The 12,158-nt window shown below is 30.8% G+C and overlaps 1 protein-coding gene across 1 annotated transcript; it reads left to right on the top strand.

The window, feature by feature from the left end:
- Nucleotides 1-3,020: 3,020 nt before the first annotated feature.
- Nucleotides 3,021-10,173, top strand: LOC111699997 (uncharacterized). The gene is made up of 6 exons (XM_023470802.1): nt 3,021-3,069; nt 6,608-6,812; nt 7,164-7,260; nt 7,927-8,044; nt 9,136-9,370; nt 9,700-10,173. Exons 1-6 carry the CDS (start codon nt 3,057-3,059, stop codon nt 10,016-10,018), a joined length of 987 nt encoding a protein of 328 aa, XP_023326570.1. The 5' UTR covers nt 3,021-3,056; the 3' UTR covers nt 10,019-10,173.
- The last annotated feature ends 1,985 nt before the right edge of the window (nt 10,174-12,158 follow it).

A 12,158-nucleotide genomic window follows, 5' to 3' on the forward strand; every position in this document is an offset into this window, starting at 1 on the left:
AGGAGTTTATAAACTGCATTCCCAAGGAATATTCACCAAGAACTTTATAAACTGCATTGCCAAGGAATATTCATCAAAGATTTTATAAACTGAATTCTTTGGATACCACATTTTCAACACTGGTTAATGCTCATGCTTTGAAAGTCGTTTAATTCATTAAGAAATACGTTTTATATGTTTAATTGTGCAATTATTTAAAAAATATTATGATGTATAAAATATGAAAAAACCCTGAAAATATAATCAAAAGGTTTATTAGACGTTTCTTTTATGAAATTACGCGGAACAATGTTCTTTGTCTAGTTATTTTTAGTCCAAATATTTATAAATCATGATTATGAAAGAAAATTGTTACACCAACATTTTTGAAGGTAAAAACGATTTTAAAAACACAAGCAGAAAAGTAAAGTGAGAGAATAACACATAATTGAAAATTTCCGAACTTATCAAATGTTTTTGTTTGTTTGTTGACTCCCCCTGGTGTGACCTTAACTTCTATTTTTCCTTATCATAGATTAAATATGAACTTTTAGAATTATCATTAATAATAATTTATATCTATATGTTTCTTTATTATGTATTAAATATGACTTTTCTGAATAATCATTAATTATGATTTTGTGATTTATATCTATGTTAGTATTTGTTTGCTCCCGATCATGAAGTTGAGATATTAACTGCTATTTTCCTAACCATTATAGATTAAATATGAACTTTTAGAATAATCATTAATTATGATTTTTGGATTTATATATTTTGTTATCTCACCAATTTGTGTGACCTAAAAACTGCTATTTTTCTTTACTATGTACTAAATATGAATTTTTAGAAAAATCAATAATTCTAATTTTATGATTTACTAGATTGGGAACCCATCTTTGTCTGGAAATGAAACTTCAACCCTCCAACTGAGAATTTTCAAACAAAATTATTCCTTCACTGTACAGAAACTAAACACGTGCCAAAAGCTCTGATTTTCTTATTCCTATATTTTTGCAACCTGATTTCTTAGATCTTGGATTTTTCTAAATGTAAGCTGTTTAACAGAGTTCTCAATTATAAGACTATAACTTTGGCGTTTGTTCAATGTAAAAAAGGGAATTCCTTGTATTAGAGACAGTTTAGAATATCACAAACTTGTTTACAATTTCATCTGCCTAGAGCAGTCTTTAACTTATACCGTTTCCGTCAGACTATTTTTGAAAAGTAATATAAAACAATATGTTTGTAATTTTTAACAAAATGGTTGTAATTTTGAACAAAATGGTTGTAATTTTGAACAAAATGGTTGTAATTTTAAACAAAATGGTTGCAATTTTTAACAAAATTATTGTAATTTTGAACAAAACGGTTGTAATTTTGAACATAATAGTTGTATTTTTGAAAAAAATTATTGTAATCTTGAACGTGATGATTGTAATTTTGAACAAAATGGTTGTAATTTTTAACAAAATGATTGTAATTTTGAACAAAACGGTTGTAATTTTGAACATGATAGTTGTACTTTTGAACAAAATTATTGTAATCTTGAACATGATGATTGTAATTTTGAACAAAATGGTTGTAATTTTGAACATAAAAGTTTTAATTTTGAACAAAATGGTTGTAATTCTAAACAAAATGGGAACATAACAGTTGTAGTCTTGAAAATGATGGTTGTAATATTGAACAAAATGGGTAAACAAAATATTAGGATGCAGTAGAAATTAGAATTCTATGAATGATTGAAAATTTAATGAAAATTCAAAGTTTTTACAGTTTCTGAGAAGAAATAAAAACTTTGAAAATTATGATAAAACACATCATCATGAATCATTATGAATATAAAATACAATATTCCTCCATAGTCTTTCCACTCAAATAATTATCTAAGCATTTTAAACAATGACAAAGAATATTTAGCTTTTGAAAGCATTTAAAACATGTTCAGTATTCATTACAGCAAGCGACATGGGAAAAATATAAATCTTGCTTAAAGGGACACTAAACGTAATTTCAAAGCTTGCCTAAAGGGACAGTAAACGTAATTTCAAATCTTGCTTAAATGGAGTGTTCGCGAAAAATGAAAGGGGGTATAGGCTTAATGCGATAAAAAAGCGCTTTTGATCGCTACTAATCTTACTTCTATCTGTTACGTCTATAAGGAGAAATTTGTTAAAAACGACTCACACCGAAGAAGTAAGAACGCAGCGTCCATACAAATTCGGAAAGATGAAACATTCAACTCATATATTCCAAACAGTAGTCATCGATTATTTTTCAACGCATTCGTATATAGTTAATATTTCATATTTCGCGAACACTCCCTTTAAAGAGACAGTAAACGTAATTTCAAATATCGCTTAAAGGAACAGTAAACGTAATTTCAAATCTCGCTTAAAGGTTAAACGTAATTTCAAATCACACGACATTCAAAGAAAGGCATATGTCCGTTTACATGTACAGATACTCTTTCAAACTTTGTCTGGTAAATAATGTGAATTTTTCGCCTTTTTTTCCAAGATTGATGTTTTTAAAAGATCAACTAAATATCGCATTTATCCTTGACAGGAAAAAAGGTTTTATAAGTGGCTCGAGGGAATCGGACATGCCATAGTGTAAGTAGAGCAGCTGAATTTCAAAAACTTTTTTGAAATAAGACTGTATAAAATCTCTGTTACAGTATCTGTTTCTTTAATATTCAATTTTTGTCCAGAACGTTTCCCGTAGATTTCTGCAACTATGTATAAGAACATATCGCTGATTTCAAATAAATCCCAATATTTTATCCTTAGCAACAAGAAGTTGGATGACTGTCAATTAAGCGTTTTTTATTAAAAATAAGCGATTTTATATTACTGATTTGGCAGCAATACAACTTTTGCAGCCCAATAGTGATTTTAAAATTTTTGGTATTTTGAGTGTGACAGGGCAGGGTACTCCTTTTCATGCCATGAAGAAATTGTTTTGCTAAAAATAGATTGAATAGATAAAAATAGAGGTTGGTTGAGTACAGGGTTCAATATGCATTCATAAGTAAAACTCCGACAGAGAAACACCTATCCCCCCCTCTCACCATGCTCAATATAGGAATCAACAATATTTTACTAAATCTTAGGGTCCCATATCATATTAGATTATCTCCAAGCTTAAACGCCAAAATACCTAATATTCGAAAAACCTGGTATTTTCTTCAAGCAAATCTTTATATTGGCAATATACAATTTTTAAAAATAATTTTTGTTATTTTAGATTTTCTGATTATTCCCGGCCAGATATAGCAATTTAAAGCTATAACACGATCCAATATGATGTAGGATACCCTGTAGCTAAAAAAAACGTTTCCTTTTGACAACAATTTTTGCACGAAAGTAACATGTCACAACTGTCTGTTCTTTTAAGTTAACAGGGTGGAGATTTTTTGGTTAATTTTCCTTTCTAACAGGTTTTTGGTGATTGCATTCTGCACTGCACACATATTCTTTTGAAAAATCAAGTTTAAGCAAAATACTTATTTAAGAATTTAACAAATTTTTTGTTTCTCTTTCTCAGTTTGATTATTAGAAATATTATTAAAGAAGGTGGAAAACAATACTTTCCGTCCTGCAAACAAATTCAAAAATGTGGTTTAGAAAATCTTTAAAAGACTCATTTCCAGGAAAATGGCCTAATGGCCTACTGCTTAAACCCAAACGAGGGACATGATGGCCTATGGCCTAAATTGTTTTAGAGAAAAGAGTCGTTTACATTTGAATTAGCAAAAATCAATTTTTCAAGAAAAAAGGCAAAATAACAATAACAACCTCTTTAGTCTTTAATCCACTTTACATATTCCAGGGTCCTAACATATATGAATATAATTTTAAAACAATTAAAACTTTTTTGGCAGAAATTATAAGTGTAATTTCTATTTATGTTCCATGCAAATCTGGGTTCACAAGCAATTGTACAATAGTTACAAATTCATACAAGAAGAATAATAATAATGTAAATTGCTACGATGTATACATTTGGACAAATTTAAAATGTTTAAGAGGTTTGAAATGTTTAAGAGGTTTAAATTAATTTAATCGGTCAAAAAGTTTTAAGCTTTCAACTTACAAATACATAATCCATCTACAAAGATTTCAATCATATGAATCTTTTAAAACAAGACTTCAATTTTAGAAAAATATTATTTTTAGGGTTAACGTGAAATAATTTCACCTCTATGGCATTATTATTATTTACTTCAAGAAGAAAATAAAACTTTATTTTATTTATTTAGTACAGTTACACTGTACACAGTTACACTGTACACAGTTACACTGTACACAGTTAAACCGTTCAAGACATGAAGTTTGTGCTCAGAGATGAATTTAATTCTATGCTAAAGGGTCAATCTGAGTTCAAAATGTAAAAGATCTAAATCCGGGACCGAGGGAATCCGGAGAAAATCCACAAGGTTTCTTTCAGTCCCGATTTTACAGATACTTTAAATGATAAAATGATTTTAAGACAAACATGCAAAAGTACGGCCCTTGTTATTTTTGTTGTATTTTGGGGGTCATATAACAATGTTTCGTCTAAAACGCCTCTAAATGACAGTTTATGTGCTACACTTACAAAATTTGGATTACAAGAAGGAAAAAAAACCCAATTTATAAACACGTTTTTCGTATTTTATTATACAAACGAGGGAACAATTTAAACATAGTTTTCTTTTTTAAGTTCATAACTTAGTTAATAACAATCAGATGTGTCTGAGTTTATATCAGCAGACTTATTTAGTTCTCCAGATATCCTGGATGATGGATCAGGACCAACCTTCCAGAGAAAGTCAGAACTTGTTAAAATCTTGATAGATACTTGGTTTAGGGGATAAATTCCAAGGTTTAGATGATAAATATCTAGGTTTAGATGGTTAAACTCCATGTTTTAGATACTGAACTACATGGTTAGAGTGAAAAACTCTATGGTTTAAATGATGAACACAATGGTTTAGATAAAAAAGTCATAGTTTAAATACTCTATAAACACAGCTGTCCTGAAGGCTGATTAGGTTTACCCTCAAATACCAAAAAACAGCAATAACACCCAGTTAGGTGCATGTCTGGAGATCAATTAACCAACTGCAATTCAAATGTTTCTAGCTACTTTTAGGAAATAATTTTTGGAAAAATATCGCGAATTTCGTCATATTATAAGTGACTAGATTGTGAATATATTTATTATTATTCATCCTTGCTAAAAGTTAACTACATATTTACTTTTTAAACTTTTAAAGTGGTTTAGGAGTTATGATAGTTTTGTGGTTCAACTTCTTAAAGATAAAAAAGTAAAAAAAGAAAATGAATTGACACTTCATGAACAGTATTGGGACTGTTTTAACTAATATTTATAAACAAAACATCACAAAAACTACTACTTACATTTAAGAAGATCATAAACTCCGTAGTTCAGGTGATAAACTCCTTGGTTCAGGGAAAAACTACCAAGGTTTTAGTAATAAACTCCAAGGTTTAGATGATAAACTCCAAGGTTTAGATGATAAAATCCAAGGTTTAGATGATAAACTCTAAGGTTTAGATGATAAACCCCATGATTCAGGGGATGAACTCTGATAAAATCCATAGTTCTCTGAAATGTGTCTTGATGTTTATCACCTGAATCATGGAGTCAATCATGTAAACACTAGATGTTTATCATCTAAAACTGAGAATTTATTACCTAAACCATGGATCTAAAGTCAACTCATCAAGATTTTAACAAGTTTTGACATTCTCTGGAAGGTTGAGTCGGATAAACCATCCTGGGTATTTAAACAAACTAACATATAACCCAAGGCAATTCTGAGATAATACTGTTAATAATTCTGCATTAAAAGAAAGATACAAATTTAATTAGTTTCATCATTTGTTTCATAAAATACAGAGAATGTGTGCATAAATTGTTTTTTCTCTTTGTAATCGAAAATTTTGATTGCTTAGCGTAGAAATTCCCATTCAGTGAAGGTTTAGATTAAAGATTAAGATTTATGACACCCCAAAATACGGCAAAAATAATAAGGATTGTATTTATGTATGTTTGTTCTAAAATAGTCGTGCGAGAATATATTTAACTTTCAAGTATCTCTGAAAATCAGGACTGAACCCTGAATTTCTCCAAATCTTAAATTTGGATTTTCTCCGGATTCCCTTGGTCCCGGATTTACATTTTTTACATTTTGAACTCAGATTAACCCTCTCTTTACCGTAGAATTAATTTTATCTCTGAGCACAAACTTCATGTCTTGAACGGGTTAAGCCTCACTGTGACTGTAATCTGAACTGGGATTATTAAAAAGAAAAAATGTTATATTTGGAATTTTTATATTTCTCATTAACAGAGAGTGTTTTCTGGTAATTTTCATTTTATAAAAAATCTTATTTACCTTTTTTTACAACTCTCTGGAAAAATGTTTACTTTGGACGTAGTGTGAGCATGCTAGGTCTGACCACTAAACCTGCATTTTTTAATTATTTTTTGTTGCAACTTTAAAAACAATTACTTAAATATGAGTGTTTTAAAATGCTAAGCTGTATTAAGTCTTCACAAGATATCATCTTTTTTTGTAAAAATCAAAATGAATATTGTTCGATTGTCTCAGTGTTAATTCATCTGATAGTTATTCCAATTCTTTACTCAACCAGCAAACCTTTTTTTTCCAATAATTGGCCACCTCATCCTGGAGATACTCCTAGGCCACCTCATCCTGGAGATACTCCTAGGCCACCTCATCCTGGAGATACTACTACGTCAATTCATCCTGGAGATACTCATAGGCCACCTCATCCTCCTGTAGATACTCCTAGGTAGACTGGGCATGGTTTTTGTGAACGACCGAAAATTTTCGTGAACGATAGTGTCGTTCACGAAAAAACGAACGATGGACCAATGACTTGGATCGTTAACAGAAATAAAAAAACGATAGTTTTTTATCGAACAAACGACTTTTAAGAAAAAAAAAAAATTTTAAAAAAACGATAGTATTTTACTCAGGGTGTTTTTGTAGTTTTACTGAACGTGCGATTTTACTGAATGATCGTTCAGTAAGAAAAGTTGAAAACGAACAAAATTGAACGATAATTGAACGATAATTATGAGAGTGAACGAAACCAATTTTTACAAACGATTGAAAAAAATAACGCCATCTCTACTCTTAGGGAACACCACTATCCCCTAAACAGCGCCAATCCTCAAGATTTTAGAAGCATCTTCCCGGAAGCCTGGCATCTTAGTAACATTAATATTCAACATAAGGAAGGGTTTATATTCTTCAAATGATTAACACATTATTATTGTGGTGGAAGGGACTGTGAGCGTAATTTCAAATAACCCTCTTTGTAAAGATGTCAATGTCCTATTTACAATAAGTATAGTAACCTTAAAAGCTTTGTTTGATCAAGTATGATTTAGATATGAATGTTTTTGTTTCTTTTCATTTTCATACGTGGTTTCTCTGCAAGAGTGACAATGATGAAATTATTAGAACTTAACACTTTTGAGTCTGAAAAACAATCTTATCTTCCACATTTTCATCAAGTTAAGGTTCCAATGCTACAGTTGTAAATTGGGCATTGCCATCTTTGCATGAGAACTTAGAGTTCACTTATAATTGGATTATAGTTTATAAAAAAAAGATATTCTGGTAGCTTTACAGCACTTTCATATACAGCTTATACAATATATAATATGCACGATGATTACTATATACACCATTTATATGGTAAAATTCACATTGCAGTGAGCAAACTGAGCATGGATGAAAAAAGTCAGTGTTTTATAAAAAAAAAAAAATTTTGTGAATGAAAAGTTGAAAAGTAAACTTGACTTTAACTTAATAACAATAAACAAATTTGTAAAAAAAATAGTTTAAAAGCAAAAACTAGAAAATCCGTTTTTTGCAAATAAAACCCTTAAAAACAGAATTCACCAAGGACCAGGGACCCCGCCACCTCCGTATTGGAGTATGGAGAAGGCAGGGGTAAGAGCTGGGATACGGACAGCCACAAACCTAATAAGTTTTCTCAATTCTCAAACTCAGGTTAGTTTTCAAGACATTACTTTACTATGATCCCCCCCCCCCCCCCCCCATTCTATTTGCAGGGTCTGAAAGCGTAATTTCAAGTGACCCTCCATATGGAAATGATGGAAATGCCGGATTTCCAACGGTACCCTTAAAAGTTTTGTCATGACAAATAAGAATTAGCTATGCAGGTTTTTTTCTTCCAACTGTTGATTTTCATTTAGAGTTTCTCTACTAAATTGACAGACGAATTTCTAGTTTGTAGAAATAACGGAAGAAATTTACTAAATACAGAAAAAACGCCGTTATCTTCCACATTTTAAACCAGATAAAGGTTTTTTTGGCTTAGGTTTTTCAAAAAGCTAAATAATTGAAAATTAGTTTGGCCCATCAGCTGTATGCCTAAAGAAAAATCTGAGAGCAGCTCTGACCATTGGGGTGGGGGTCAGCACCTCCCCCCCCCCTCCTATTTCAGTAGGGAAAAGCTTGCAATGTATTGTACATAATCTGTATGCAGAGAAGATATAGGAATAATCTCTAATGTCAGGAAGTTTATATGGATGTAAAAATGTTTCATTTAACGTGTTTTAATTACTTTTCAGGCGAAAAAAAAACTTATCTATTAAACTTATCTTTAAAAGTCAAAATGGCTGAACCAAACTTTTCGAATGTGCTAGCATGAGCAAACTAAACGGCTGGTTTATCACATTAATGGGTCAATGGTAAAAAATGTTTTGAAGAGACTTCAGAGTGTAGAACTTATTTCAGGTGACTCTCAAATTATAGAATGTCATGTCCGATTTACAACGGTACCCTGAAAAACTTTGGCTTGCATAATTGTAAATTGTGGTTTCTTAAAATGATTTGCAGATTTCGGATGCAGAAAACTGAAGGAAATTGTCAAAATTTTATACTTTTCAAGTCAGACAAACGAAAATATCTTCCACATTATTGATCGGATAAAGATCTAAAGGATACCGTTGTGAATCGAATGATCCCATTTCAAGCGAGTGTTACTTCAAATTACGACTGCAGTCCCTTTAAATCCCTTTAAATTTATCAATTTTTGTGTTTGTTTTTAGTGGATGAAAATTCAATATTTGATTTAGAAAACCAAAATAAAGCAGAGGAAATAAATACAAATGAAGAAAAAGATGAAATTCGAAGAGGTGAAGAGGAAGAATGGCGGCCAGAAATGGTTGAAAACGATGTAAATGAGATGATGGAGAAAAGAGGTGAAACTACTGAGAACGGATTAAATTTGATAAATCCGCAAGAAAATGATAAAATAATGATGGATATTCTTTATAATATTTACTTCAAACATCCTCAGCTAATGACAAGGTGAGACATTCTGAAAATAAAACATGAGAAATTTATAATTTAATAAGTTTCAATAAACATGATAATAAGTACGAAGACAGGGAGAACTGTAGACTCAAGTTATTCTATTTATATCTTTAGTTTGCTAAAACAGTATTTCACTTATTTGCATTAGCAAGGTTATATTTTTCTTTATCAAAAAAATCTAAATCAAGGCATGCAAGGACTACAAATTGTTACAAATGTCATTCTTTGTATGCAGTCCTGTATCTAGTCAAATGAGCCACAAAAAGGAAACTTTGAGCTGGTTTTAATTTTATCCATGATATTAACTAAAATATCGTTTTTAGTTTACTGCGTGGAGTTGAGTCTGGTGAAGGTTTAACTTTATCTGGGTCCCGGAGCAGCAGGAATTTCAAACCTATGAGAGAAGCTGAAAACCCAACCCAGCAACATCTTCAGAGCAGTGTTCTCCTTTACCCTACACGCCCCCTAATAGAAGATCTACTCCATGGAACACGCCCCCAGGAGCTACAAGGTCAGGTTCCCCGACGACAACCTCCACGACCACAGGGTGTCCGAGATAGAGAACGAGCTGCGTCTGATCTAATGTATGTTTCCTTCATGGATAGAGATAAAGATATGATACCGTATCCTAGGATGGGATAAACATGTACTAACAATTAGATATGGGGATCTTTTTGTTTCTAAACATTCAATGCATTTCCACAAAAAAACCTGATGTGTTTATTTTATTTCAAAATTGATGGTTTTGATTAGAATGTCCAAATTTGTACTCTGAATATGAAAAAGGGCAAAGCAAAGAAGGAAAAAATACTTTGAATTCGTTGAAAATTTTGAAAAATGTAGAAAAGGCAAACTTATGGAGAATACAATTTTAAGACATGAATTTTGCAGACTGACAGTCGGAAGACCTTGAAATTTTAAAAGCGAAAAACTCATTTTAACTAACCGTACAGATGGGCCGCACTTCATTGTGTACAAACTTATGCAGGATAATATGGTTGTGATATTTTTATGTACATAGTTAAACAAATAAGCTTAGTCAAAAGTAACATATATCTACAGTTTTTTATTTTAAGAGGCTGGAATTTTGATTTATTTTGTTATGTCGAAAAAGAATATTGATCTATCATGTTAAAACAACTCAATCGAAATCATCCTTGAATCGAAAGTTGATGTTCAGAGACTTTGATAATTCGCAACCATTTATTTTTATTCCAAAAAAACATACTAAAATCAACAAAACAAACTCCTCATAAATGGCAATTTTTTTTATTAGACTATGTTTGCAGTATTTGTCGAACCTAACTATTATTGGTGAAAAAACGTTGTGAGTTCTAATTTTGATTTAATAATAGAAAATAACTATGACAATTTACTAACCAGTATGCATATGTGTATCCTAAAGTGTAAAACTATGAATTATATAGATTATGGAGTTATGTAGCAAGACAAAAGATCTCGTGTTTCTAGTGAAAAAATATATTTAGCACACACCCTGAAATATACTAAAAAATTCATTCAAAAAAATAACAACATTTGTACTTTCCTTATTTCATTGGTGGATTAAAAAAAATTTAAAGATCTAAATTGCGTTTGGTTCAGCCATTTGTGGATACATAATATTCACACATCAAGTCATAATTACACTGGAATTATCCAGCATATTTCAAAACATAAAATTTTTATGTTTTTAATTAAAAATTAAAAAAACTATTTTTTTAAATAGACATCCTTAATTTCACCAGAGATAAAATTTTGGTTGTTTAAGTTTGTTTGTAACCAATTAAAACAAAGAAAGAATTATCAAGGAAAGGTCTCGGAGCGACCAGAATTAAAATTTGCACTTTTCCTTAACATGTTGTTTGTTGTTGAACATTTTGCAAATTCGCCGATGTTAACAGAAATACCAGCGAAATCTGAAGTTGGTTTATATATAAAGTTGTATACTTTGTTTTTCTGTTTGTTTGGATGTTCGATCATAACTCATGAACCCCTGGACCGATTTGCCTCAAATTTGTATTGGGGAACTCGGTAGAACCACGGGAATGTTCTTAGCTTGGTTTTGAGATTTTAATATACCACTAAGCGCGGGGAAACTGCGGGAGTAACTAAGGTTATACCGGGGTAGCGCTGGGTTCTCAAGACAAAAGATAACTGTTAATCATATAAATGACGCCATATTCATTTTTATATCATTTAATTATTATTAATTGCGAGTCCTCCACAAAAGTGACAACTGGATTTCTTGAAACAGAAACAAAAGAAAAAAATCGCTAGAAAAACGGCGATTTCTTCCACATTTTTGATCATATAAAGATTTGAAGGCTTCCTTTTAGAATCGGGCATGTCTCTCTTTATTTCGAGTCTCTTCAAATAAGATCTTAAAATATCTTCCATTTAAAAACTGTCACTAGTCAGCAATAAAATATTTTGTTAGTCAAAAAAAATTGGTGTATAATTCATATGCTACAGGGTGTCCCACGAAACATGACAGTTGGTAAAAGCTTAAAATGTCTTATTCCATTGTTTGTCAAGTTGTTTGAACCCCACGAGAATAATATAAAAATTTTCATGCCAGCCATATCAAAGTAAAGTTGATTTCAAAGTAAAATATAGTTGAGTAAAAGATTTTTTAAAACTAAATAAACTGCAAAAAGTCTATAATATCTAATATAGTATATGAAAGAAGACATTCAAAACTATTCACAAACTGTCATGTTTCGTGGGACACCCTTAAATATGTTCGTGTTTATGCTAAACATTCCTGTATGAAGTTTTTAAA

The sequence above is a fragment of the Eurytemora carolleeae genome, unplaced genomic scaffold, assembly GCF_000591075.1.
Source record: "Eurytemora carolleeae unplaced genomic scaffold, Eaff_2.0 scaffold221, whole genome shotgun sequence".
NCBI lineage: Eukaryota > Metazoa > Arthropoda > Copepoda > Calanoida > Temoridae > Eurytemora > Eurytemora carolleeae.

Coding starts and splice junctions, on each gene's coding strand:
- LOC111699997 (XM_023470802.1), top strand. Junction 7,261..7,926: donor ACATTAATATTCAACATAAG/GAAGGGTTTATA, acceptor CCTTAAAAACAG/AATTCACCAAGGACCAGGGA. Junction 9,371..9,699: donor CATCCTCAGCTAATGACAAG/GTGAGACATTCT, acceptor TATCGTTTTTAG/TTTACTGCGTGGAGTTGAGT.